General features: G+C 38.4%; 2 protein-coding genes across 2 annotated transcripts in view; both read right to left on the bottom strand.

Moving 5' to 3' along the window:
* Positions 1–265: 265 nt before the first annotated feature.
* LOC128381085 (B-cell receptor CD22-like) lies at positions 266–19784 on the bottom strand. Its single transcript, XM_053341040.1, has 7 exons — positions 19652–19784; positions 15834–15887; positions 8944–9213; positions 8451–8711; positions 6822–7091; positions 633–883; positions 266–295 (listed from the first exon to the last, which is right to left on the bottom strand). Exons 1-7 carry the CDS (start codon positions 19782–19784, stop codon positions 266–268), a joined length of 1269 nt encoding a protein of 422 aa, XP_053197015.1.
* A 4575-nt stretch (positions 19785–24359) lies between these two features.
* LOC128381096 (B-cell receptor CD22-like) overlaps positions 24360–25890 on the bottom strand; it is a 28598-nt gene continuing 27067 nt past the window's right edge. Inside the window, exons 7-10 of the mRNA XM_053341051.1 lie at positions 25094–25354; positions 24892–24979; positions 24726–24783; positions 24360–24455 (exon numbers count right to left, since the gene is read on the bottom strand). Of these exons, the coding sequence (XP_053197026.1) occupies positions 24360–24455; positions 24726–24783; positions 24892–24979; positions 25094–25354 (503 nt within the window). The remainder of the gene's footprint in view (positions 24456–24725; positions 24784–24891; positions 24980–25093; positions 25355–25890) is intronic.

A 25890-nucleotide genomic window follows, 5' to 3' on the forward strand; every position in this document is an offset into this window, starting at 1 on the left:
GACAAGAGACCAACTGATATGAGACTCAACAAGCATAATTTGTGTAATCTGCATAATAATAGAATTAAAAAATATATTTTAATAATAATGCTTCAGACTTAATTCTGTACTGAAATATTTACTTCAGTCTACTCAGAAAGCTGCTTTTCAAATATAAATCCACTTAATGATTTCATGTTGATAATATAATGTGTTGTAGTACATTTTTGTTCTGTCAATAAGGTCTCTCCTTTTCACCTTTATAGTCTCTATAGGTTGATTCAGATCAGTCGTGGAGCTCAGAGCTTTGTTCTTCCTGGATTGAATCCAACAAAAATCAGAAAAATAGAAATGAAAATTGATTTAAAAAATGTTTTAAGAAGATAAATGAAAAGGATGTTTGGATGTTGTTTTTATTATTTTACCTCATCCACAGAATCAAGAGAAGCAGAGGAATCAGTATCAGGACCGCCAGAGTCAACCCAATGATGATCATCATTAATACTGATTTCCCTAAAAAATGGGACAACAGAAAGAAGATAAACCTCTTCAACAAGATAGAGTGTCTGTGTGTGTGTGTGTGTGTGTGTGTGTGTGTGTGTGTGTGGTGTGTGGTGTGTGTGTGTGTGTGTGTGTAACTTACCTTTCACAACAGTCAGATGTAAGGTGGAGTTATGACGTCCTCTTCTGTTCTGGGCTTCACAGTAATAATTCCCACTGTGTTCAGGTCTGACATCAGTGATGGTGAAGATCTGTCCTGATGCTTTTGGTGAGTCTTCATTCTCCTTGTACCAGGTGTAATTAGCTGCTGGGTTAGCATCACTGCTACAGGTCAGATTCACTGAACTGCCCTCCACTATCTCAGCAGAGGGACTCACTGATACAGAGGGAAGCTTTGGAGCATCTGGAGGAGATATATTAATATGAATTGCTGCTCAGTGAACTACAGCAGCAGACTGAATGTGAAACAAGCAGAGCTGAAGAAAGCAGACATGATCAAACCAATCATCACCTTTTAACAAGGGTATTAATAGTGGTTAAACAAACTGTTTCACTCACATTTCACACCAATAAAGATATATTCAGATGTCCTCTTCCCCAGCTGGTTCTCAATTGTACAGTAATACTCTCCAAAGTCAACGGACTGGATGGAGCTGAAGACAAGCTGTGGTTCTTTATTGAGAGGTTGAAGGTCTGGATTTACATTCTTCTTGTACCAGGTGTATTTAGCTGCTGGGTTAGCGTCACTGCTACAGGTCAGAGTCACTGAACTGCCCTCAATGATTTCACCAGAGGGACTCACTGACACAGAGGGAAACTTTGGAGCATCTGGAGGAGAAAACATTTATGGAGATTTATCTCATTAATATTATTATGTATAATGTTAGAGGATTCTTTATGCTGTGTACATGTGTAGATGCCTTTCATGTGATTACAGTATCTACCAAATAGTTATAGTTTTGCATGTTTTTTTTGAAAACTCTGACAAATTGATGTCTGTCATTCTTTTGAACTGCCAGCAGGAAGTGTCAAAGTTTTATATAACAAACTAATTTTAGTCATTCCCTCTGGGATAATAAACAGTCTACTGCATGTTGAACCTGTAGCTTTCTAAGTCTAAAATGTTCTTGCCATCACGCCATTAGTAAACCTGACTATTGTTGCTGTGCATGGTCACATGACCAGCCTTGTCTTTGCTTTCCTAGAATCTGGCTATCATGAAACTCAAAACAACTTGTGAAATCACTCTTGGCCTAAAAGATGTGTAGATATTTTGTACTTACACTGGACATCAATGAATAGAAATGAAGAGTTAATCTGTCCATATTCATTCTCAGACTTGCAGTAGTAGATCCCTGTGTCCTCAGAGCTGATGAAGGTAAAATGAAAATGTCCCTCTGACATTTGAAGCAGTGTTTGGTTCTCCTTGTACCAGGTGTAATTAGCTGCTGGGTTAGCATCACTGCTACAGGTCAGATTCACTGAACTGCCCTCCACTATCTCAGCAGAGGGACTCACTGACACAGAGGGAAGCTTTGGAGCATCTGGAGGAGATATATTAATATGAATTAACAATAAAATGAGGAATGGTTGCATTAGTACAACATGAACTGAAGCTGCTCAGTGAACTACAGCAGCAGACTGAATGTGATGCAGGCAGAGCTGAAGAAAGAAAACCTGATCAAACCAATCAAATCAAATATTTACCAGTTTTTTAACAAGGTTGAGGAGATTAACAGCTGTATGTTGCTTTCTAAGTAGACTGTTTTACTCACATTTGACATCAATAAAGATGTATTCAGATGTCCTCTTCCCCAGCTGGTTCTCAGCTGTACAGTAATACTCTCCAGAGTCAGAGGACTGGATGGAGCTGAAGACAAGCTGTGGTTCTTTACTGAGAGGTTGATGGTCTGGATTTACATTCTTCTTGTACCAGGTGTAATTAGCTGCTCGGTTAGCATCACTGCTACAGGTCAGAGTCACTGAACTGCCCACCACTATCTCAGTAGAGGGACTCAGTGACACAGAGGGAAGCTTTGGACCATCTAGAGGAGAGATATTATGTATTAACAATAAAATGAGGAAGGGTTACATCAGTAAGTAAGCAGAAACGATCAGACAAATTTCTCCCAGTTTCTTTTAACAAGGTTCTGGATATTAACAGTTGTATGTTGATTTCTAAATAGTCTGTTTCACTCACATTTCACATCAATAAAAATGTATTCAGATGTCTTCTTCCCCAGCTGGTTCTCAGCTGTACAGTAATACTCTCCAGAGTCAGAGGGCTGGATGGAGCTGAAGATAAGCTGTGGTTCTTTATTGAGAGGTTGAAGGTCTGGATTTACATTCTTCTTGTACCAGGTGTATTTAGCTGCTGGGTTAGCATCACTGCTACAGGTCAGAGTCACTGAACTGGCCTCAATGATTTCACCAGAAGGACTCACTGACACAGAGGAAAACTTTGGAGCATCTGGAGGAGAAAACATTTATGAAGATTTATCTCATTAATTTTATTATGTATAATGTTAGAGGATTCTTTCTGTTGTGTACATGTGTAGATTCCTTTAATGTTATTAAGCATCTCCCAAATGATTATGGTTTTGCATGTTTTATTTGAATATTCTGACAAACTGATGTCTGTCATTCTTTTGAACGGCCAGCGGAAAGTGTCAAAATTTTATATAACACACTCATTTTAGTCATTCCCTCTGGGATAATAATGATGTCAGTCTACTGTATGTTAAACCTGTAGCTTTCTACAGCTTAAATGTTCTTGCCATCACACCGTTAGTAAACCTGACTGTTGTTTTGTACTTTGAAAAAAATTAGTCCACCCACTTGTTACTTGTAGACTTCATTATTGTAATTCATTATTATCAGGCTGCCCTAACAAGTCTCGAAAGACTCTCCAGCTGGACCAGCATACATCTTCACACGTACTGACAAATACTAGAAAGAGAGATCATATAACTCCCATTTTAGCTTCACTATGTTGGCTTCCTGTAAAATCCAGAACAGAATTTAAAATCCTTCTCCTCACTTTCAAAGCTCTTAATGGTCAGGCTCCATCATATCTTAAAGAGCTCATAGTACCTTATGAACCTACCAGAACACTTCGCTCCCAGTTCACAGCCTTACTTGTGGTTCCTAGTATCTCTAAAAGTAGAATGGGAGGCAGAGCCTTCAGTTGTCAGGCTCCTCTCCTGTGGAACCATCTTCCAGATTCGGTCTGGGGGACAGACACCCTCCCTACATTTAAGAGTAGGCTTAAAACTCTCCTTTTTGATAAAGCTTATAGTTAGGGCTAGTCAGGCTTGTCCTGGACCAACTCCTAGTTTATGCTGCTATAGGCTTAGACTGCCAGGGGACTCCCATTATGCACTCCTTTCTCCTCCTCCCTCTCTCTCTCTATCCATCCATGTATACCCATTTAGATTCAAGTACTAAAAATGCATTCACTTACACTTCTTCCCGGGAGTTCTCTTGGCTTTCTCATCTCACAGTTAGATTTTCAATGTGCTTCTCTCTCCTATCCTTTCTCTACCTTCTACCCCAACCAGTAAAGGCAGATGGCCGCCCACTTTGAGCCTGGTTCTGCCTGAGGTTTCTTCCTGGTAAAAGGGAGTTTTTCCTTGCCACTGTCGCCAAGTGCTTGCTGATGTGGGACTGTTGGGTCTCTTTAAATTAAACTTAAAGAGTGCGGATTAGACCTGCTCTATGTGTTAAGTGCCTTGAGATTACTTTTGTTGTGATTTGGTGCTATATATATATAAAGATTGATTGATTGATACTTACACTGGACATCAATGAATAGAAATGAAGATTTGATCAGTCCATATTCATTCTCAGACTTGCAGCAGTAGATCCCTCTGTCCTCAGAAGTGATGGAGGTGAAATGAAAATGTCCCTCTGACATTTGAAGCAGTGTTTGGTTCTCCTTGTACCAGGTGTAATTAGCTGCTGGGTTAGCATCACTGCTACAGGTCAGATTCACTGAACTGCCCTCGACTATCTCAGCAGAGGGACTAACTGACACAGAGGGAAGCTTTGGAGCATCTGGAGGAGATATATTAATATGAATTAACAATAAAATGAGGAATGGTTGCTTTAGTTCAACATGAACTGAAGCTGCTCAGTGAACTACTGCAGCAGACTGAATGTGACGCAGGCAGAGCTGAAGAAAGAAGACATGATCAAACCAATCAAATCAAATATTTACCAGTTTTTTAACAAGGTTGAGGAGATTAACAATGAATGTTGCTACCTAAATAGACTGTTTTACTCACATTTCACATCAATAAAGATGTATTCAGATGTCCTCTTCCCCAGCTGGTTCTCAGCTGTACAGTAATATTCTCCATAGTCAGAGGACTGGATGGAGCTGAAGACAAGCTGTGGTTCTTTACTGAAAAGTTGAAGGTCTGGATTTACATTCTTCTTGTACCAGGTGTAATTAGCTGCTGGGTTAGCATCACTGCTACAGTTCAGAGTCACTGAACTGCCCTCCACTATCTCAGCAGAAGGACTCACTGACACAGAGGGAAGCTTTGGACCATCTGGAGGAGATATATAATATGAATTAACAATAAAATGAGGAACGGTTATATTAGTATAAAAGCAGAAATGATCAAACAAATTTCTCCCAGTTTTGTTTTAACAAGGTTCAGGAGATTAACAGTTGTATGTTGCTTTCTAAATAAACTGTTTCACTCACATTTCACACCAATAAAGATGTATTCAGATGTCCTCTTCCCCAGCTGGTTCTCAGCTGTACAGTAATACTCTCCAAAGTCAGAGGGCTGGATGGAGCTGAAGATAAGCTGTGGTTCTTTAGTGAGAGGCTGAAGGTCTGGATTTACATTCTTCTTGTACCAGGTGTATTTAGCTGCTGGGTTAGCATCACTGCTACAGGTCAGAGTCACTGAACTGCCATCAATGATTTCACCAGAGGGACTCACTGACACAGAGGGAAGCTTTGGAGCATCTGGAGGATAAAACATTTATGGAGATTTATCTCATTAATATTATTATGTATAATGTTAGAGGATTCTTTCTGTTGTGTACATGTGTAGATGCCTTTCATGTGATTACAGTATCTACCAAATAATTATGGTTTAGCATGTTTTATTTGAAAACTCTGACAAATTGATGTCTGTCATTCTTTTGAACTGCCAGCAGGAAGTGTCAAGGTTTTGTATAACAAACTAATTTTAGTCATTCCCTCTGGGATAATAATCAGTCTACTGCATGTTGAACCTGTAGCTTTCTAAATCTAAAATGTTCTTGCCATCACGCCATTAGTAAACCTGACTGTTGTTGCTGTGCATGGTCACATGACCAGCCTTGTCTTTGCTTTCCTAGAATCTGGCTATCATGAAACTCAAAACAACTTGTGAATCCACTCTTGGCCTAAAAGATGTGTAGATATTTTGTACTTACACTGGACATCAATGAATAGAAATGAAGAGTTAATCTGTCCATATTCATTCTCAGACTTGCAGTAGTAGATCCCTGTGTCCTCAGAACTGATGGAGGTTAAATGAGAACGTCCTTCTGACCTTTGAAGCAGTGTTTGGTTCTCCTTGTACCAGGTGTATTTAGCTGCTGGGTTAGCATCACTGCTACAGGTCAGAGTCACTGAACTGCCCTCCACTATCTCAGCAGAGAAACTCACTGACACTGAGGGAAGCTTTGGAGCATCTGGAGGAGATATATTAATATCAATTAACAACAAATAGGAATGGTTGCATTAGTACAACACGATAAACTGAAGCTGCTCAGTGAACTACAGCAGCAGACTGAATGTGAAGATGGCAAAGCTGAAGAAAACAGACATGATCAAAACAATCAAATAAAATGTTTACCTTTTTTTTAACAAAGGTATTAACAGTGGTATGTTGCCTACTAAACAGACTGTTTTACTCACATTTCACATCAATAAAGATGTATTCAGATGTCCTCTTCCCCAGCGGATTGTCAGCTGTACAGTAATACTCTCCGGAGTCAGAGGACTGGATGGAGCTGAAGACAAGCTGTGGTTCTTTACTGAGAGGATGAAGGTCTGGATTTACATTCCCCTTGTACCAGGTGTAATTAGCTGCTGGGTTAGCATCACTGCTACATGTCAGAGTCACTGAACTGCCCTCAATGATTTCACCAGAGGGACTCACTGACACAGAGGGAAGCTTTGGACCATCTGGAGGAGAGATATTATGTATTAACAATAAAATGAGGAAGGATTACATTAGTAAGAAAGCAGAAACGATCTGACATTTTTTTTTTAACAAGGTTCTGGATATTAACAGTTATATGTTGATTTCTAAATAAACTGTTTTACTCACATTTCACATCAATAAAGATGTATTCAGATGTCCTCTTCCCCAGCTGGTTCTCAGCTGTACAGTAATACTCTCCAGAGTCAGAGGGCTGGATGGAGCTGAAGACAAGCTGTGGTTCTTTACTGAGAGCTTGAAGGTCTGGATTTACATTCTGCTTGTACCAGGTGTAATTAGCTGCTGGGTTAGCATCACTGCTACAGGTCAGAGTCACTGAACTGCCCTCAATGATTTCACCAGAGGGACTCACTGACACAGACGGAAGCTTTGGAGCATCTGGAGGAGAAAACATTTATGGAGATTTATCTCATTAATTTTATTATGTATAATGTTAGAGGATTCTTTCTGTTGTGTACATGTGTAGATTCCTTTAATGTTATTAAGCATCTTCCAAATGATTATGGTTTTGCATGTTTTAGTTGAATATTCTGACAAACTGATGTCTGTCATTCTTTTGAACCGCCAGAAGGAGGTGTCAAAGTTTTATATAACAAACAAATTTTAGTCATTCCCTCTGGGATAATAATGATGTCAGTCTTCTGTATGTTAAACCTGTAGCTTTCTAAAGCTTAAATGTTCTTGCCATAACACTGTTAGTAAACCTGACTGTTGTTTTGTACTTTGAAAAAAATTAGTCCATGCATTTGTTACTTGTAGACTGCATTATTGTAATTCATTATTATCAGGCTGCCCTAACAAGTCTTGAAAGACTCTCCAGCTGGACCAGCATACATCTTCACACGTACTGACAAAAACTAGAAAGAGAGATCATATAACTCCCATATTAGCTTCACTGTATTGGCTTCCTGTAAAATCCAGAATGGAATTTAAAATCCTCGTCACTTTCAAAGCTCTTAATGGTCAGGCCCCATCATATCTTAAAGAGCTCATAGCACCTTATGAACCTACCAGAACACTTCGCTCCCAGTTCACAGCCTTACTTGTGGTTCCTAGTATCTCTAAAAGTAGAATGGGAGGCAGAGCCTTCAGTTATCAGGCTCCTCTCCTGTGGAACCATCTTCCAGATTCGGTCCGGGGGGCAGACACCCTCTCTACGTTTAAGAGTAGGCTTAAAACTTTCCTTTTTGATAAAGCTTATAGTTAGGGCCGGCCAGGCTTGTCCTGGACCAGCTCCTAGTTTATGCTGCTATAGGCTTAGACTGCCGGGGGACTCCCATGATGCACTCCTTTCTCCTCATCTCTCTCTCTCTCTCTCTCTCTCTCTCTCTCTCTCTCTCTCTCTCTCTCTATCCATCCATGTATACCCATTTACATTCAAGTACAAGAAATGCATTCACTTAAACTGCATCCCGGGAGTTCTCTTGGCTTTCTCATCTCACAGGTAGATTTTCAAATGTGCTTCTCTCTCCTATCCTTTCTCTCTCTCCTCTCTACCCCAACCAGTAAAGGCAGATGGCCGCCCACTTTGAGCCTGGTTCTGCCTGAGGTTTCTTCCTGGTAAAAGGGAGTTTTTCCTTGCCACTGTCGCCAAGTGCTTGCTGATGTGGAAATGTTGGGTCTCTTTAAATTAAACTTAGAGTATGGTTTAGACCTGCTCTATGTGTTAAGTGACTTGAGATTACTTTTGTTATGATTTGGCACTATATATATAAAGATTGATTGATTGATACTCACACTGGACATCAATGAATAGAAATGAAGATTTGATCAGTCCATATTCATTCTCAGACTTGCAGCAGTAGATCCCTCTGTCCTCAGAACTGATGGAGGTGAAATGAAAATGTCCGTCTGACCTTTGAAGCAGTGTTTGGTTCTCCTTGTACCAGGTGTAATTAGCTGCTGGGTTAGCATCACTGCTACAGGTCAGATTCACTGAACTGCCTTCCACTATTTCAGCAGATGGACTCACTGACAAAGAGGGAAGCTTTGGAGCATCTGGAGGAGATATATTAATATGAATTAACAATAAAATGAGGAATGGTTGCATTAATTCAACATGAACTGAAGCTGCTTAGTGAACTACTGCAGCAGACTGAATGTGACGCAGGCAAAGTTGAAGAAAGAAGACCTGATCAAACCAATCAAATCAAATATTTACCAGTTTTTTAACAAGGTTGAGGAGATTAACATCTCTATGTTGCCTACTTAAACAAACTCTTTTACTCACATTTCACATCAATAAAGATGTATTCAGATGTCCTCTTCCCCAGCTGGTTCTCAGCTGTACAGTAATACTCTCCAGAGTCAGAGGACTGGATGGAGCTGAAGACAAGCTGTGGTTCTTTACTGAGAGGTTGAAGGTCTGGATTTACATTCTTCTTGTACCAGGTGTATTTAGCTGCTGGGTTAGCATCACTGCTACAGGTCAGAGTCACTGAACTGCCCTCCACTATCTCAGCAGAGGGACTCAGTGACACAGAGGGAAGCTTTGGACCATCTTTAGGAGAGATATTATGTATTAACAATAAAATGAGGAAGGGTTACATCAGTAAGTAAGCAGAAACGATCAGACAAATGTCTCCCTGTTTTCTTTTAACAAGGTTCTGGATATTAACGGTTGTATGTTGATTTCTAAATAGTCTGTTTCACTCACATTTCACATCAATAAAGATGTATTCAGATGTCTTCTTCCCGAGCTGGTTTTCAGCAGTACAGTAATATTCTCCATAGTCAGAGGACTGGATGGAGCTGAAGACAAGCTGTGGTTCTTTACTGAGAGGTTGAAGGTCTGGATTTACATTCTTCTTGTACCAGGTGTATTTAGCTGCTGGGTTAGCATCACTGCTACAGGTCAGAGTCACTGAACTGCCCTCCACTATCTCAGCAGAGTGACTCACTGACACAGAGGGAAGCTTTGGAGCATCTGAAGGGGAAATGTTTGACAGAAAGTGAGAACTGAAAGTTGATTCCCTCGTTGCTGCTCATATTAAAATCAACTGTCTGTTACCTTGGAAATATTTTGACATTGTGTTAGTGACATAGTTACCATACAGAACGGTGAAATGTATTATAAAGAGAGCCGTAAACCCCCCCATGTGTTCATTCTCACAGTGATACTGAAGATATTATAAATCAAGGATGGATAAAATATGTCTAAACTGTTAAAACTACATATTTCTCTGCAGTAACAGAGCAGGTTGTATTGTATTGATACTGACAACAGTAGAGCTCAATAAGAAAAACATGGTGCCAATAACAAGTAAGCAGTGGGGCCACTCCTACTAGAAATACATGAAGTCATTGTACAGTACTTTAGATAAAAGGCTTCACAAGATGCTGTTATGTTAGTGGAAGACTGTGAAGAAAACTCACAAACTGAAGGAGAGGGGAAATCCTCATATCCTGTAACAGCACAGGAATAGCTGTCTGCATGATTGACATTGGTTGTATAAGAAGAAGATATTTCTCCACTAATAGTCTGTCCATTGTTGTACCAGATGAAGGAAGAATCATCAGGTAGACAACTGCTGCTGTGACACTTCAGCTCTGCTGAAGAAGGATTGATTGTTGATGGAATCACCTGGAGATCTGGATATGTGAAGAAAGAACAGAAATGTAATTTAAGTTCATACACAAACAAACATTCACAGTGACACTTCAAAGATATTAACCATTTCAATAAAGTAAGACGTTCCATAAAAATGTTACCTGTGACAGTCAAAGTGACTCCAGGTACACCAGTATATTTCCCTCCTGGTTGGTTTGTCATGAACCTGAACTTGTACTCAGCTGAGTCTTTCTCTCTCAGGTCTGTGATTCTCAGAGTGCAGTTTTTCTTATCACAGTGATACTGCACACGACCTGCGTACTCTGAGTCTGTACTCAGATCCACATGTTCATTATTACTACCTTTAAACCAGAATGTTTCATCAACTGTAGTATCAACATTTTTTAACCTGGATGGGTAACTGTAGGTGCAGTTTATGTCCACTGTTGATCCTTTTAAGGCACAGATGTGAGTAGAAGTGTAAGTCACTCCCCAGTCATCCAGAGGCTGTACCACTGTAACACAGAGCACATCAGAAACCACAATTAGATTTATGAATAAAGCTGCAAGCAGCTATAAACGGGCCCTCACTCCCCCACCCCGCCCCAAAACAGCGAAATGTGCTGTATGTGCATGTTGGTGCATGCCGCAGTCGCAGGGCAGACACAACAGGCACATAGACGTCTTGGCACCCGCGCTTTTATTGAGTATTGTATGATGGGGCTAACTTATACTGTCTGTGTCCACTATGTGGTGCTAGAGATCACCCACCAATTATATGTCATGTTGTAGTGTGTGATGTGGAGAACACACTCTGCAAATGTCATATAAATCGGCTAATGTTTGTCATATGAGGCTGACTTCCTGTGTCCAGTAGGTGGCGCTATGGATATGACACAGTATTGATGCATATATATGTTAAGGGCGGGACCCCTCATCATGTGTGATCAATTTGGGGTAGATCAGACAATGTCTGTAGGAGTTATAAGGACTTCCTGTTTTATGGCGAAGCATCGAAATTGTCCGTGCTGCCACGTCCAGCAGGAATAAGTAATCAAAAAGATTTTGATAACTTTTCATCTCCAATGTCTCAAGACGTTCCTGAGTGAATTTGAAGTCGGTCTGATTAAATCTCTAGGAGTTCATTTTAGTACGAGGCGTGGAAATGGGGAAAAATCGCCACTGTGAATCAAAATGGCAGACTTCCTGTTTGACGTAGGGTATGGGTCCAAGAGACTTTTTTGTGTATCTTGACATGTTATATATGTGTACCAAATTTGTCTAGGTCAATCTGGGGTAAGGGGTTCAATTTGCTTTTCATGTGCCTACGGGGGCTGTAGAGCCATTTTGCAATGCACATTTTTATGAACCATGCAATATAACATTTTTCATTGAGTGAAAAGCGTGTAAAGTTTCATGAGTTTTGGTGTATGTTTAGGCTGCAAAAATGCGTTTGTTTAGTGCAAATACTAAAAATAATTCCAACAAGTTTAATAGGGCCTTCACACTGTAGTGCTCGGGCCAAAACAAGTTCAGAATCAGTGAGTAAAACAAAGTGGATCATGGCACCAATATGATTTTATCTGCAGTAATGTCATTCAAAGCTCCTCGTTGTGCATCAATCTAACTAGAACCGACCTGGATGAACACAGGCATAGAAAAGTCCAAAGATGTTTATGAATAATTTGAATTTTCTGTACAAAAACTATTTCAGATGGTGTTTACAGTTAATCTCTCTGCACTGAGACAGAATATCATCCAGTCTGAAGGTGCAGTGAAGGAACAAGAATGTATTGAAGCTGTGAACATTAATGTGGTTTTACTGAACAGGATTAGAAGAAGAAACTGAATCATTAGAGAGTCTGTGCTTGTCTTGTTTAGTTTCCTGTCTGTTTGTTATTTGGTCAAGTTGCTGCTCAGCTAAATGTGAAAACGAGAAAGAAATGCAGAACATGACGTATGTGAAACTACTGAGGGCAGCTGAAATAAAATAGGATTCATTTTCACAGAAAAGGGAAACTGCTATAGTTGTAACAGCTAAAAAAGTTGTCCAGTGTGCAGAAATTAATTAATGGGTTTTAAACATCATGATAAGATGAAATTCTCATTACATTGTTGTACCATCATAGAACTATGAATATATTCAAATCCATGTATAGAAATTAGGGCTGTCAAATTTAACGCATTAATAACGCAAATTCATTTTAACGCTTTTATTTTCTTAACGCACGTTCTGTTTGACACTTGTCCTGACCTGTAGTTTGGAAATAAGGAAGCCATGTAGCAGTAACGTTAGGGTCTTATGAACGGCAAATTCAGCAAATTCTAGTTATTTACATTACGGAGTATATCGAGTCCCAAATACCAGTTACTGGCCAACCAGCTGAGACAGAGCCCTCCTCTTGCTCAACAAGGGTGTGTGTGTGTGTGTGTGTGTTTGTGTGTGTCCATGGGTGAGATAGAGAGAGACTGATTGTTTTAGTTTTGTTTAGTAATGAAATAGTAGAAATGTAAATGATTATATTTTACAGATATTATGTTCAGATGTCTTCTTCCCCAGCTGGTTCTCAGCTGTACAGTAATACTCTCCAGAGTCAGAGGGCTGGATGGAGTTGAAGACAAGCTGTGGTTCTTTATTGAGAGGTTGAAGGTCTGGATTTACATTCTCCTTGTACCAGGTGTATTTAGCTGCTGGGTTAGCATCACTGCTACAGGTCAGAGTCACTGAACTGCCCTCCACTATCTCAGCAGAGGGACTCACTGACACAGAGGGAAGCTTTGGAGCATCTGGAGGAGAAAACATAGTTGGTCAACAGTGGAATAACTGACACAATGTAAGAAGCAAATGTTTGACAGAAAGTGAGGAGTGAAAGTTGATTCCCTCGTTGCTGCTCATATTAAAATCAACTGTCTGTTACCTTGGATACATTTCGACATTGTGTTAGTGACATAGTTAACATACAGAGTGTGAAATGCATGATAAAGACAGCAGTGATCTCCCCGATTGTTTAATTTTCACAGTGAGACTGAAAATATTACAAATCAAGTTGTTAAGCACCTGGTAAAAGAGTTTCTCTAATAAGATGGATAAAATATGTCTGAAAGTGAACTGTTAAAACTACATACAGTATCTCACAGAAGTGAGTACACCCCTCACATTTTTGCAAATATTTCATTATATCTTTTCATGGGGCAACACTATAGAAATGAAACTTTGATACAATTTAACAGTAAATCCATAAGCTATACAAGCTGTACATGCATATCAAAGTTTCATTTCTATAGTGTTGTCCCATGAAAAGATATAATAAAATATTTGCAAAAAAGTGAAGGGTGTACTCACTTTTGTGAGATACTGTATTTCTCTGCAGTAACACAGAGCAGGTTGTATTGTATTGATACTGACAACAGTAGAGCTCAATAAGAAAAACATGATGCCAATAACAAGTGAGCAGTGGGGCCACTCCTACTAGAAATACATGAAGTCATTGTACAGTACTTTAGATAAAAGGCTTCACAAGATGCTGTTATGTTAGTGGAAGACTGTGAAGAAAACTCACAAACTGAAGGAGAGGGGAAATCCTCATATCCTGTAACAGCACAGGAATAGTTGTCTCCATGATTGACATTGGTTGTATAAGAAGAAGATGTTTCTCCACTAATTTTCTGTCCATTGTTGTACCAGATGAAGGAAGAATCATCAGGTAGACAACTGCTGCTGTGACACTTCAGCTCTGCTGAGGAAGGATTGATTGTTGATGGGATCACCTTCACCTGGAGATCTGGATATGTGAAGAAAGAACAGAAATGTAATTTATGTTCATACACACGCAAACATTCACAGTGACACTTCAAAGATATTAACCATTTCAAATTAAAGTAAGACGTTCCATGAAAATGTTACCTGTGACAGTCAAAGTGACTCCAGGTGAACCAGAATATTTCCCTCCTGGTTGGTTTGTTGTGAACCTGAACTTGTACTCAGCTGAGTCTCTCTCTCTCAGGTCTGTGATTGTCAGAGTGCAGTTCTTCTTATCACAGTGATACTGCACACGATCTGCGTACTCTGAGTCTGTTCTCAGATCCACAGGTACATCATTACTGCCTTTAGTAAACCAGAGTGTTTCATCAACTGCAGTATCAACATTATTTATCCTGGATGGGTATCTGTAGGTGCAGTTTATGTCCACTGTTGATCCTTTTAAGGCACAGATCTTAGTAGAAGTGTAAGTCACTCCCCAGTCATCCTGAACCTGTACCACTGTAACACAGAGCACATCAGAAACCACAATCAGATTTATAACAAGTTAAGAATCAGTGAATAAGACAAAGTGGATCATGGCACCAATATGATCTTCAGTTGTTGTCATTCAAAGCTCTTCATTGTGCATCAATTTATAATAGGTGTCAATGCATCTTCAGAGAAAAGGGAAACTGAGTAATTGTTTAGAACAGCTAAAACAGTTGACCAACTCCAAAGTAGAGTGGGTTTTAAACATCATGATAAGATGAAATTCTCATTACATTGTTGAACCATCATAGAACTATGAATATATTCAAATCCATGTATAGAAATTAGGGCTATCAAATTTAACGTATTAATAACGCAAATTCATTTTGACACTTTTATTTTCTTAACGCACTTTCTGTTTGACACTTGTCCTGGCCTGTAGTTTGGAAATAAGGAAGCCATGTAGCAGTAACGTTAGGGTCTTATGAACGACAAATTCAGCTCCAAGGCCCTGCCAGATGTTCTATCCACAAGACCAAAGTTATTTACATCATGTTTTGTTTAGTAATGAAATAGTAGAAATATAATAATTATATTTTACAGATGTTATGTTCAGGTGTCCTCTTCCCCAGCTGGTTCTCAGCTGTACAGTAATACTCTCCAGAGTCAGAGGGCTGGATGGAGCTGAAGACAAGCTGTGGTTCTTTACTGAGAGGTTGAAGGTCTGGATTTACATTCTTCTTGTACCAGGTGTAATTAGCTGCTGGGTTAGCATCACTGCTACAGGTCAGAGTCACTGAACTGCCCTCAATGATTTCAGCAGAGGGACTCACTGACACAGAGGGAAGCTTTGGAGCATCTGGAGGAGAAAACATAAAGTGAGGAGTGAAAGTTGATTCCCTCGTTGCTGCTCATATTAAAATCAACTGTCTGTTACCTTGGATACATTTTGACATTGTGTTAGTGACATAGTTAACATACAGAGTGTGAAATGCATTATAAAAGACAGCAGTGATCCCCCCGATTGTTTAATTTTCACAGTGAGACTGAAAATATTACAAATCAAGTTGTTAAGCACCTGGTAAAAGAGTTTCTCAAATAGGATGGATAAAATATGTCTAAACTGTTAAAACAACATATTTCTCTGCAGTAACACAGAGCAGGTTGTATTGTATTGATATTGACAACAGTAGAGCTCAATGAGAAAAACATGGTGCCAATAACAAGTGAGGCAGTGGGGTCACTCGTACTAGAAATACATGAAGTCATTGTACAGTACTTTAGATAAAAGGCTTCACAAGATGCTGTTATGTAGTGGAAGACTGTGAAGAAAACTCACAAACTGAAGGAGAGGGGAAATCCTCATATCCTGTAACAGCACAGGAATAGCTGTCTGTATGATTGACATTGGTTGTATAAGAAGAAGATGTTTCTCCACTAATATTCTGTCCATTCTTGTACCAGATGAAGGAAGAACCGTCAGGTAGACGACAGCTGCTGTGACACTTCAGCTCTGCTGAGGAAGGATTGATTGTTGATGGGATCACCTGAACCTGGAGATCTGGATCTGTAAAGAAAGAACAGAAATGTAATTTCACTGATTATTGAGAGTCGGGACAAAACATGTCCCACATAGAAAAGTCTTATTTATATCAAAAATAAAGAAAATAATAATGATTGACATGCTCACAAAGTTAGATCTAAAGGAATTATGAATACTGATGTTATGTTTTAGCATAGATAATAACTTTTTGGGGGGATATTTGATTAAATATATACATATATAGCACACATGCTCTGGTAAGTTTGACATTATTTGATATTTTAGATAAACAATGTCAATTTTCCTATGGTCACAGCTGGAGCATGTCAACACCGTATCTCCGTTATGATACTTTTTTTAAACCATAGTGGATTCAATGAAAGTATTTTATTGAGATTATGGAGACAGCTAGCAATAGCCAAAAAACTAGCTAGCTAGCTGCATTGGGGGTTTTTTTTAGGGAAAAAACATGCCATTTCGTCAACTCCGTCAGAGTCAACTCCGTCAGGTTTTATGTCTGACGGAGTTGACAAATCCACCTATAACCACTTAATGTGCTAATATTACACTATTTTCAAACATAGTAAAGGAATAGAATGTTATTTTAGGGTTTTATCTGCACATTAATGTACATATATAGCATGCAATTACATTATTTTACAATATACTTATGATTTGTAGAGCATGGGCAGGCTGTGGTCTAATAATTTTCTTTTATCTGCTTGCCTACATGATTGATTGATTGATCGGATTGATTTAAAATCTTAAAGGTGCAGTGTGTAGTTTTCACTCTTGAAAATATACACACTGGCTTCTTATAGAGCGGGGAAGAAGTTCAATTTTGCTTTATCAAATCCGGTTTACTTGGACCATCAGACCAAAGTGTATATTAGGTGTATATATGATACATAGGCTATGTGTCCAGAAAGGTACACATGTGAATTTGTTAAAAATGTTATTTAACCTCCAGCCTGCACTTTTACATGATTGCTTAAATAGCACATATCTTTATCTACATGAATATATAACTCTAATCAATATAGTGTAAATTTTCAAAAAAAGTTTTTCAGAAAGTGTTTTGTCCCGACTCTCAAGAATCAGTGATTTATGTTCATACACAAACAAACATTCACAGTGACACTTCAAAGATATAAACCATTTAAGATTCAAGTACGACTTTCCATGAAAATGTTACCTGTGACAGTCAAAGTGACTCCAGGTGAACCAGAATATTTCCCTCCTGGTTGGTTTGTTATGAACCTGAACTTGTACACAGCTGAGTCTCTCTCTCTCAGGTCTGTGATTGTCAGAGTGCAGTTCTTCTTATCACAGTGATACTGCACACGATCTGCGTACTCTGAGTCTGTTCTCAGATCCACAGCTTCATTATTACTCCCTTTAAACCAGAGTGTTTTATCAACTGCAGTATCAACATTATTTATCCTGGATGGGTATCTGTAGGTGCAGTGCATGTCCACTGTTGATCCTTTTAAGGCACAGATCTTAGTAGAAGTGTAAGTCACTCCCCAGTCATTCTGACCCTGTACCACTGTAACACAGAGCACATCAGAAACCACAATCAGATTTATAACAAGTTAAGAATCAGTGAATAAGACAAAGTGGATCATGGCACCAATATGATCTTCAGTTGTTGTCATTCAAAGCTCCTCATCGTGCATCAATCTATAATAGGTGTCAATGCATTTTCACAGAAAAGGCAAACTGAGTAATTGTTTAGAGCATCTGTCTCTGCACTGAGACAGAACACTATACAGTCTGAAATTGCAGTGAAGGAACAAGAATATATTGAAGCTGTGAACATTAATGTGGTTTTACTAAACACGACGAGAAGAAGAAACTGAATCATTAGAGAGTTTGTGTTTGTCTTGTTTAGTTTCCTGTCTCTTTGTTCTGTGGTCAAGTTGCTGCTCAGCAAAATGTGAAAACGAGAACTAAATGCCAAACATGACCCTAACCCTACTGAGAGTGACTGAAATAAAATAGGATTCATTTTCACAGAAAAGGGAAACAGTTATCGTAGTAACAACTAAAACAGATGTCAGGCTCCACAGTACAATGTGCAGAAATAAATGAATGGGTTTTAAACATCACAGAAACTAGGGCTGTCAAATTTAACGCATCAATAATGCAAATTAATTTTAACGATGTTAATTTTTTTTAATCACACGTTCTGTTTGACACTGTCCTGGCCTGTAGTTTAGAGATAGGGAAGCCAGGCAGCAGTAAAGTTAGGGTCTTATGAACAGCAAATTCAGCTCCAAGGCCCTGCCAGATGTTTTATCCACAAGACCAAAGTTATTTACCACTTTGGTCTTGTGTATTTATCACGTTTTGTTTAGTGTTCAGCAGTGAATACTGATTATTTAAGTGTTCAGCATTGAATGCTGATTTTACTGATATTCCAGTCAACAGCTATAGTTTACAGTACACAGGTATAAACAGAAGCAAATGTTTGGTGTTGTAACGTTCAACAGTTATTCATCATATGGCATCACACATACATCAACCCTAAATCCCCTACAATGTAAATGTAGATATACAGTACCTGACACAGAGAGAAGGAAGACAACAAATCCACTCGCTGCTGCTGTTAAACTCATAGCTGCTCCTCTCATCTCTCTGTGAGGCTTTAGAGACAATAAAATACATCAAATAATATACGCAACATGTAATAATTGTTAGGGAATTTTCCATCATTTACGTCAATCATTGGCATGTCATTGGCAAATTAATCTTTGCCCTGGAGGACAGAAACTTCAGAATTGAAGGGAGCCTCAGAACATAACATGTACTGATAATTCATTCACTTCTCCTTGATCAAGTAAATACACCTTTTCAACGTAAGACATCCCGGAGTCTACTCTCTGACATATGGGTTGCATATTTAAAAATCACTGACAGTAGTAATATCAGTAAATTGTTCTACTTACAGCAGAGAAGGAAGTTGTCTGTTAAGATGCTCGTCTTATGTGATCTGTGAGCAGAAGTCAGATATCAGGATGTTAAATGAGTTCATTTCCTTCCTCTTTCCTATTATTATGAACATGCATGAGGAACTAAATGCCTAGGCGTATGTGACAATCACGTTTTCCTCTACAGTCGGTAAAAAATATTTTATTCCAACTTTATGGGCAACTGTGTATTTATGACATTGAGAAAAAACCCATATTTTAACATTTGAGAGCAAAATTATGAAGGGAGAGACACCACAGGAAGTAAGCAAGAAAATATTTGTTGTTATTCAGGTGAACTGAGCATTTAAAGCAAACAGTAATGAAGCCTGAATCTGCAACACTGAAGTTTCACCACTAGAGGACAGTGAAACATCTAACAAACATTTCAATGTACGTTTAGTACTTTTCAATTAATGAGTTACAGATAAAAGTAATGTGATTACAGTACAGACACCCAACACTGGAGACATGTTCAGAAAGAACTCCTTAACAGTCTGGCTGATACCTTGCAGAAATGTTGACTTTTTCTGTTCTTTTTTCTTTCACTCAGTAACTTGTAACTTAAACCAAACTGGTGAATCTGATGAATAAGCCATTATTTCTTTAGCATCTTGCCTGATAATGCCAGTTGTACATTACCTGTTTTGTTGCCAGTGGTTCGTCTTCGTGACACATGAGGTTGTTTATTCATTTTGAGTTCCTGCCAGAGAACATTGTGGAAAAGAAGAGCCTTCTCGATGTTAGGGTTCCTAAGTTGGCTTCCTGATGTCATCTGCTCAATTAATGTCCGTAGAGTCTATTTTTGGTTTATCTCATTTTAGCCTTCTTTTTTCAGAACGTTTGCTTTCTCAATCATTTTCACTGTTTTGTTCATTTCTAAGTTTTTTTCTAAGATTTTATTTCCCTTGAATGCCTTTTCCTAGTTTTTCTTCTCTACATCTCACTTGCAAGAGTACGTCTGCTTGTATATGCCTCTTCTATACTCTGGTCTCTTGGAGTATTTTGGGGGGGGTCTAGTTGCTGCATTGCATTCTGCACACCCCCGGCCTGTCTTGATAAATGGTGAATGGACTGTACTTATATAGCTCCTTTGTAATATTTTTGACCACTCAAAGCACTTTTACACTACATGTCACATTCACTCATTCACACACTTTCATACACTGATGACACAGGCTAGCACACAGGGTGCCAACCTGCTCATCAGGAGGAGACTAACCATTCACACACATACACTGTTGGTGTAGCCATTGAGAGCAATTTGGGATAAAGTATCTTGCCCACAGGCACATCAACATGCTGACTGGAGGAATCAAACCTCCGATATTCCGATTGGTGGACGACCGCTCTACCTCCTGAGTGACATCTGCCTTGATCTTTTCTGAGCATCCCTCCAATGTTTTTTGCGATGTCTCTGTTAGGCGCGGCGACCCCCGTCGTTGGCTTCCAGAGGGGTGCCGTCTCAGGTTCTGCCCATGGTTCTGCCTCGACCTCCAGCCTCTTGAAGGGTTTTCAGTTCAGTCGCTGTTCGTGTCTTAGGTGTCCATTTTCTCCTGTTTTAATATGCCTCTGTGTAGAGTTGCCCCTGTGTTGGTCAGAATAAAGCACCTTTTCCTGTCAGCAACAAGAGCAAGGAGAGGAAAGGGGGTCCTGAAGGTTATAAATGACATTTATTCAGAATTATTAAAAAATATTGATATAAAGTGAGGACACAACATTGATTTTTTTAATGGAAATAAAATGTACAGTTCACTTTATGTATTATATTATATTGTCCAATTATATTATATTGTCATTTTTCATTATTTAATTTGTAGCATTAATTATATTATATTGTCAATTTTCATTATTTAATTTGTAGCATTCTCACATTTTATACACTTTTAGAGGTTTGACATTGTGACCTCTTGCTGAGGACAGGCCAATTTACAGTGCCCGTTTTTTAACAAATTCAAGTGAAATTATATAAACATATGTGAAATCAATTTTATGACTATACACAGGTCTTACAAATTAAACTTTAAAATACTTCAGTGATTTACAAATTATCATTTGATTGTAATATTATTTAAACAAAATAACACTTCCATTCTTCCTTTAACATCTTGTTTTTCCAATCATTAAAACATTAGAAATTAATGAGACAATTTCAAAATTACACACTGGTTATATCAATTTAGCTTCAGTTCACAAAATATCATGTTAATCACGGTAGCCTATAACTAATAAAACGTTTAACACGCATACAAACTGATATCTGTAAACACACACTACCTCAGCTGCCAGCTTAACAGTCAGCCTTGTAACCACAAAGCCAGGAAATCAACATCATTACACAGCTCAAATGTTTTTTCTTTTTTTTTTAAATCACTACAGTTTTTCTATATTTACAAATTATCAATTGATTGTAATGTTATTTTAACATTAATTTAACTAAACAAAATAAAAAAGATGTCCATAACATCTTGTCATATAACATTAAAAATCAATGAGACAATTACACACAGGTTATATAAATGTAGACATTGACGCATTTCAAGCAGTTCACACCCATATCTGTTATTTCTCATGCTGAGAGGTGATGGATCCCACCGCACAGAAACTAATATATACAAAAATGAACAGCGAGGCGTTCTTAGCTGTCCCGAGTTAGCGACCTACCAGCCAATCAGAAAATACTATTTCTTGTTGCTGGGTAGATTCGGAAAATAAGTTTAACTGTCAGTCTGTCATTAATGTTAGCAGCACCAACAGTTACCAACAGTCACTAACGTTAGCGGTTGCTAAAGGCTGCTAACTGTTGCTAACGGTAGCGTAGCTACATGTCCTAAAAATGTACCTTCCTATAATTAAGTTATATATTTTTACATCTAATTTATTCATCTATGGTCAGTGTTTTGGTAACGGTAGGTACAGGTTTCTTTTATACAGTCTATGCTGCAGGTTCAGCTCTTTCGTCATATAACGGTCCACTACAACACCCCCATCAGTGTTGATGTTAACACCAATCTTCCTGTCAATCTCACATCTAAACATGAGAAAGTGTAGGCTATAGAATTGCCAGTTTAGTCGGTCAGTGTGCGATTTATAGATGTACAAGATGGTTGATGTGTTTACTGTGTATTGACACTTCCAAACATGTCAAGTAGAGTTCTGTTTACATGCTTTGTTTACCTACCACTTTCGAATCTCAGTGCCCTCCACCCTCCAATAAAGAAAATGGCCAAAAAAAGAGATGGATGCTGGAATAGATTTGACTGTCAGCAGAATACAGCTCTTTACCGCCATCTAGTGGCAAAACTGTCAAACTACAACTGGATTTAAAATGTATGTTTTCCAACGTTTTCTTTCTTTCTTTCTTTCTTTCTTTCTTTCTTTCTTTCTTTCTTTCTTTCTTTCTTTCTTTCTTTCTTTCTTTTTTTTTTATTAAAAACGATCTGTTATATAGCTTAGGTCATTGGCTTTTCACAAATTGTGAATTGTGTTTGTTAATTGATACAGTAAATTGCAAATTGATACATATTACACTGACAAGAGTCCAGATCTCAATCAAGTGCAGACTTTGTCTAGATGAGTCTGAGGAAATGGAACACCTGGGTTAGATGGTTAGATTGTGTAAGCAAAATGTCATTGGCATAAAAATTAGCTCATCAATAAAAAAGATGGATAATGGATATGTTTTCATTGCCCCAGATTCAGATATCAAATATTCTGTATTCTTCTTCCGTGTAGAGATTATGAAATAAAGTGTTTGTTGTATTCTACAAGGGACTACATTACCCGCAATGCAACCACACCATCAACAGTTCAGTTGGAGATTTGGGTACATTATGCTAGTAGCAGCTAATGTAAAGCTGGCCTCAAGTAGAGACGAGTTGTGGGCTACAGAGTAATGCACTTCTTCCTAGCTCTTCACTCACAGATTTTTTTTTTCTTTTTCGTTTTTTGATTTAAAAAAAAATAGAAAGAAACCCACCAAAATTGTACCATTTGATAAAAAAATGAATCCAAAACTATCTGCAGGACAAGCCACTGCAGGAAGTCAGAGAGAAAATATATGTTTTTGTTGTTCAGGTGAACTGAGCCTTTAAAGCAGACAGTGGAGGGAGACTTCAGTGATGAAGCTTCACCACTAGAGGACAGTGAAACATCAGAGACACTGAATCACAACACTGAGACAACATTTTACCAACAAACTCACAATTGAGGTGTCTAAGTGTAAAAATGATTCAGTCGGTGATCTACAGCTGTCACTAACAAATATGGACTGTTATACTGAAAAAGCCTCATACTCAGTAAATTGCCACATATTCTGCTTCACTGAGTGACCCCAAAGAGTTTAAATGCACTGAAATGATGATAAACAGCTAACATGACAATTAATGTCTTCTTCAATACAAACTGTGTCTGTGCATCTTCATTTTAGCAACATCCCAAAATCATAATAAAGTATGTTACTGTGACAAGTTTCCTCCTAAACTCGAAATAAATCAGCACAAAAGAACAGTTCTAAAGAAAAAATTCAAATTTTATTTGTCTTCATATCTGGTAAATACATTTAGATCCTGAAAAATAAACATAAAAACTATTTAAAGCTGAAACTTTCTGCACACTGTCGCCCTCTGCAGCAGTGAGAGGGAACTGAAATCATGTTTCCAACTACAGAGATGTTGTGGAAGCTGGCTGTTTATTGTACATCAGCCACTGCAATACCTGGATAATGTGACATTCAGCAAAGTGTGATAGAACTGAGATTATGTTTGATGTGTGAAAATATAAAGAAAACTGCACAAGAAGCCAATCAGGATTCCTCAAAAGTGATTAATTACAGTATGTACGCATTTAAAATAACAGTTTGCATTGCAGCTCTAATCCTAAATATCTGTAATATAACTAAAAATAAGCTTGCATTAGTTCAGACAGAACACTCAGTAAATTATAAATCAGTTGAGTCACACACACCACCTGATATTCAACTGATCTAAACAATCAATCATGTTTGACACGTGGACATGATTCAGTTCAAGCTGCCATCAGCACATTCTTCTCAAAGCTTCTGCTACATGCTGTTACTGACTGTCTGTGCTGCTCACTTCTACCTGCTGCTGCTGCTGAAAACTGAACATGAAAACGTCCACATGGTCCTCTACAGCCTCTCTCTCTCTCTCCACTCTCATATTTCACTGTTGTACTACTTTCTGTTTCCATCAGGTGAGTCCAGCCTCTGGTTCAACTGCATCAGAACAAAATCACATGACATTTAGATGAGGTACATCTAATAACTGTAACTATGAATCTGATGTCAGCCTGTTTTTTACCTTTCAGGAAGCTCCAACCTGACTCGATTTTACTTCAGATTTCCGTAGTCCTCTTCGTCATATGTCTCTGCTCCAGTGTTGACCTGCGAGTCTGAGACGTTCTCATACACAGGACAAGAGACCAACTGACGGGAAGAGATGACAATAGAGACTCAACACGCATAATTTGTGTAATCTGCATAATAATAGAATTAAAATATATTTTTAATAATAATGCTTCAGACTTAATTCTGTACTGAAATATTTACTTTAGTCTACTCAGAAAGCTGCTTTTCAAATTAAAATTCACTTAATGATTTCATGTTGATAATATAATGTGTTGTAGTACATTTATAGGTCAATAAGTATAACTGTACTTTTGGTTAAGTTCTGTCAATAAGGTCTCTCTTTTTCACCTTTATAGTCTCTATAGGTTGATTCAGATCAGTCATGGAGCTCAGAGCTTTCTTCTTCCTGGATTGAATCCAACAAAAATAAGAAAATTAGAAATGAAAATTGATTTAAAAAATGTTTTAAGAAGATAAATGAAAGGATGTTTGGATGTTGTTTTTATTATTTTACCTCATCCACATAATCAAGAGAAGCAGAGGAATCAGTATCAGGACCGCCAGAGTCAACACAATGATGATCATCATAAATACTGATTTCCCTAAAAAATGGGACAACAGAAAGAAGATAAACCTCTTCAACAAGATAGTGTGTGTGTGTGTGTGTGTGTGTGTGTGCGTGTGTGTGTGTGTGCGTGTGTGTGTGTGTAACTTACCTTTCATAACAGCCAGATGTAAGGTGGTGTTATGACTGCCTATTCTGTTCTGGGCTTCACAGGAATAATTCCCACTGTGTTCAGCTCTGACATTGGTGATGGTGAAGATCTGTCCTGATGCTTTTGGTGAGTCTTCATTCTCCTTGTACCAGGTGTAATTAGCTGCTGGGTTAGCATCACTGCTACAGGTCAGAGTCACTGAACTGCCCTCAATGATTTCATCAGAGGGACTCACTGACACAGAGGGAAGCTTTGGACCATCTGGAGGAGTTATATTAATATGAATTAACAATAAAATGAGGAAGAAAAGAAAGTAGAAACGATCAGACAAATGTCTCCCTGTTTTGTTTTAACAAGGTTCAGGAGATTAACAGTTGTATGTTGATTTCTAAATAGTCTGTTTTACTCACATTTCACATCAATAAAAATATATTCAGATGTCTTCTTCCCCAGCTGGTTCTCAGCTGTACAGTAATACTCTCCAGAGTCAGAGGACTGGATGGAGCTGAAGACACGCTGTGGATCTTTACTGAGAGGTTGAAGGTCTGGATTTACATTCTTCTTGTACCAGGTGTAATTAGCTGCTGGGTTAGCATCACAGCTACAGGTCAGAGTCACTGAACTGCCCTCAATGATTTCACCAGAGGGACTCACTGACACAGAGGGAAGCTTTGGACCATCTGGAGGAGAGATATTATGTATTAACAATAAAATGAGGAAGGATTACATTAGTAAGAAAGCAGAAACGATCAGAGAAATTTTTCCCAGTCTTTTTAAAGAAGGTTCTGGATATTGAC

This window comes from Scomber japonicus, chromosome 2, assembly GCF_027409825.1.
Source record: "Scomber japonicus isolate fScoJap1 chromosome 2, fScoJap1.pri, whole genome shotgun sequence".
Lineage (NCBI taxonomy): Eukaryota > Metazoa > Chordata > Actinopteri > Scombriformes > Scombridae > Scomber > Scomber japonicus.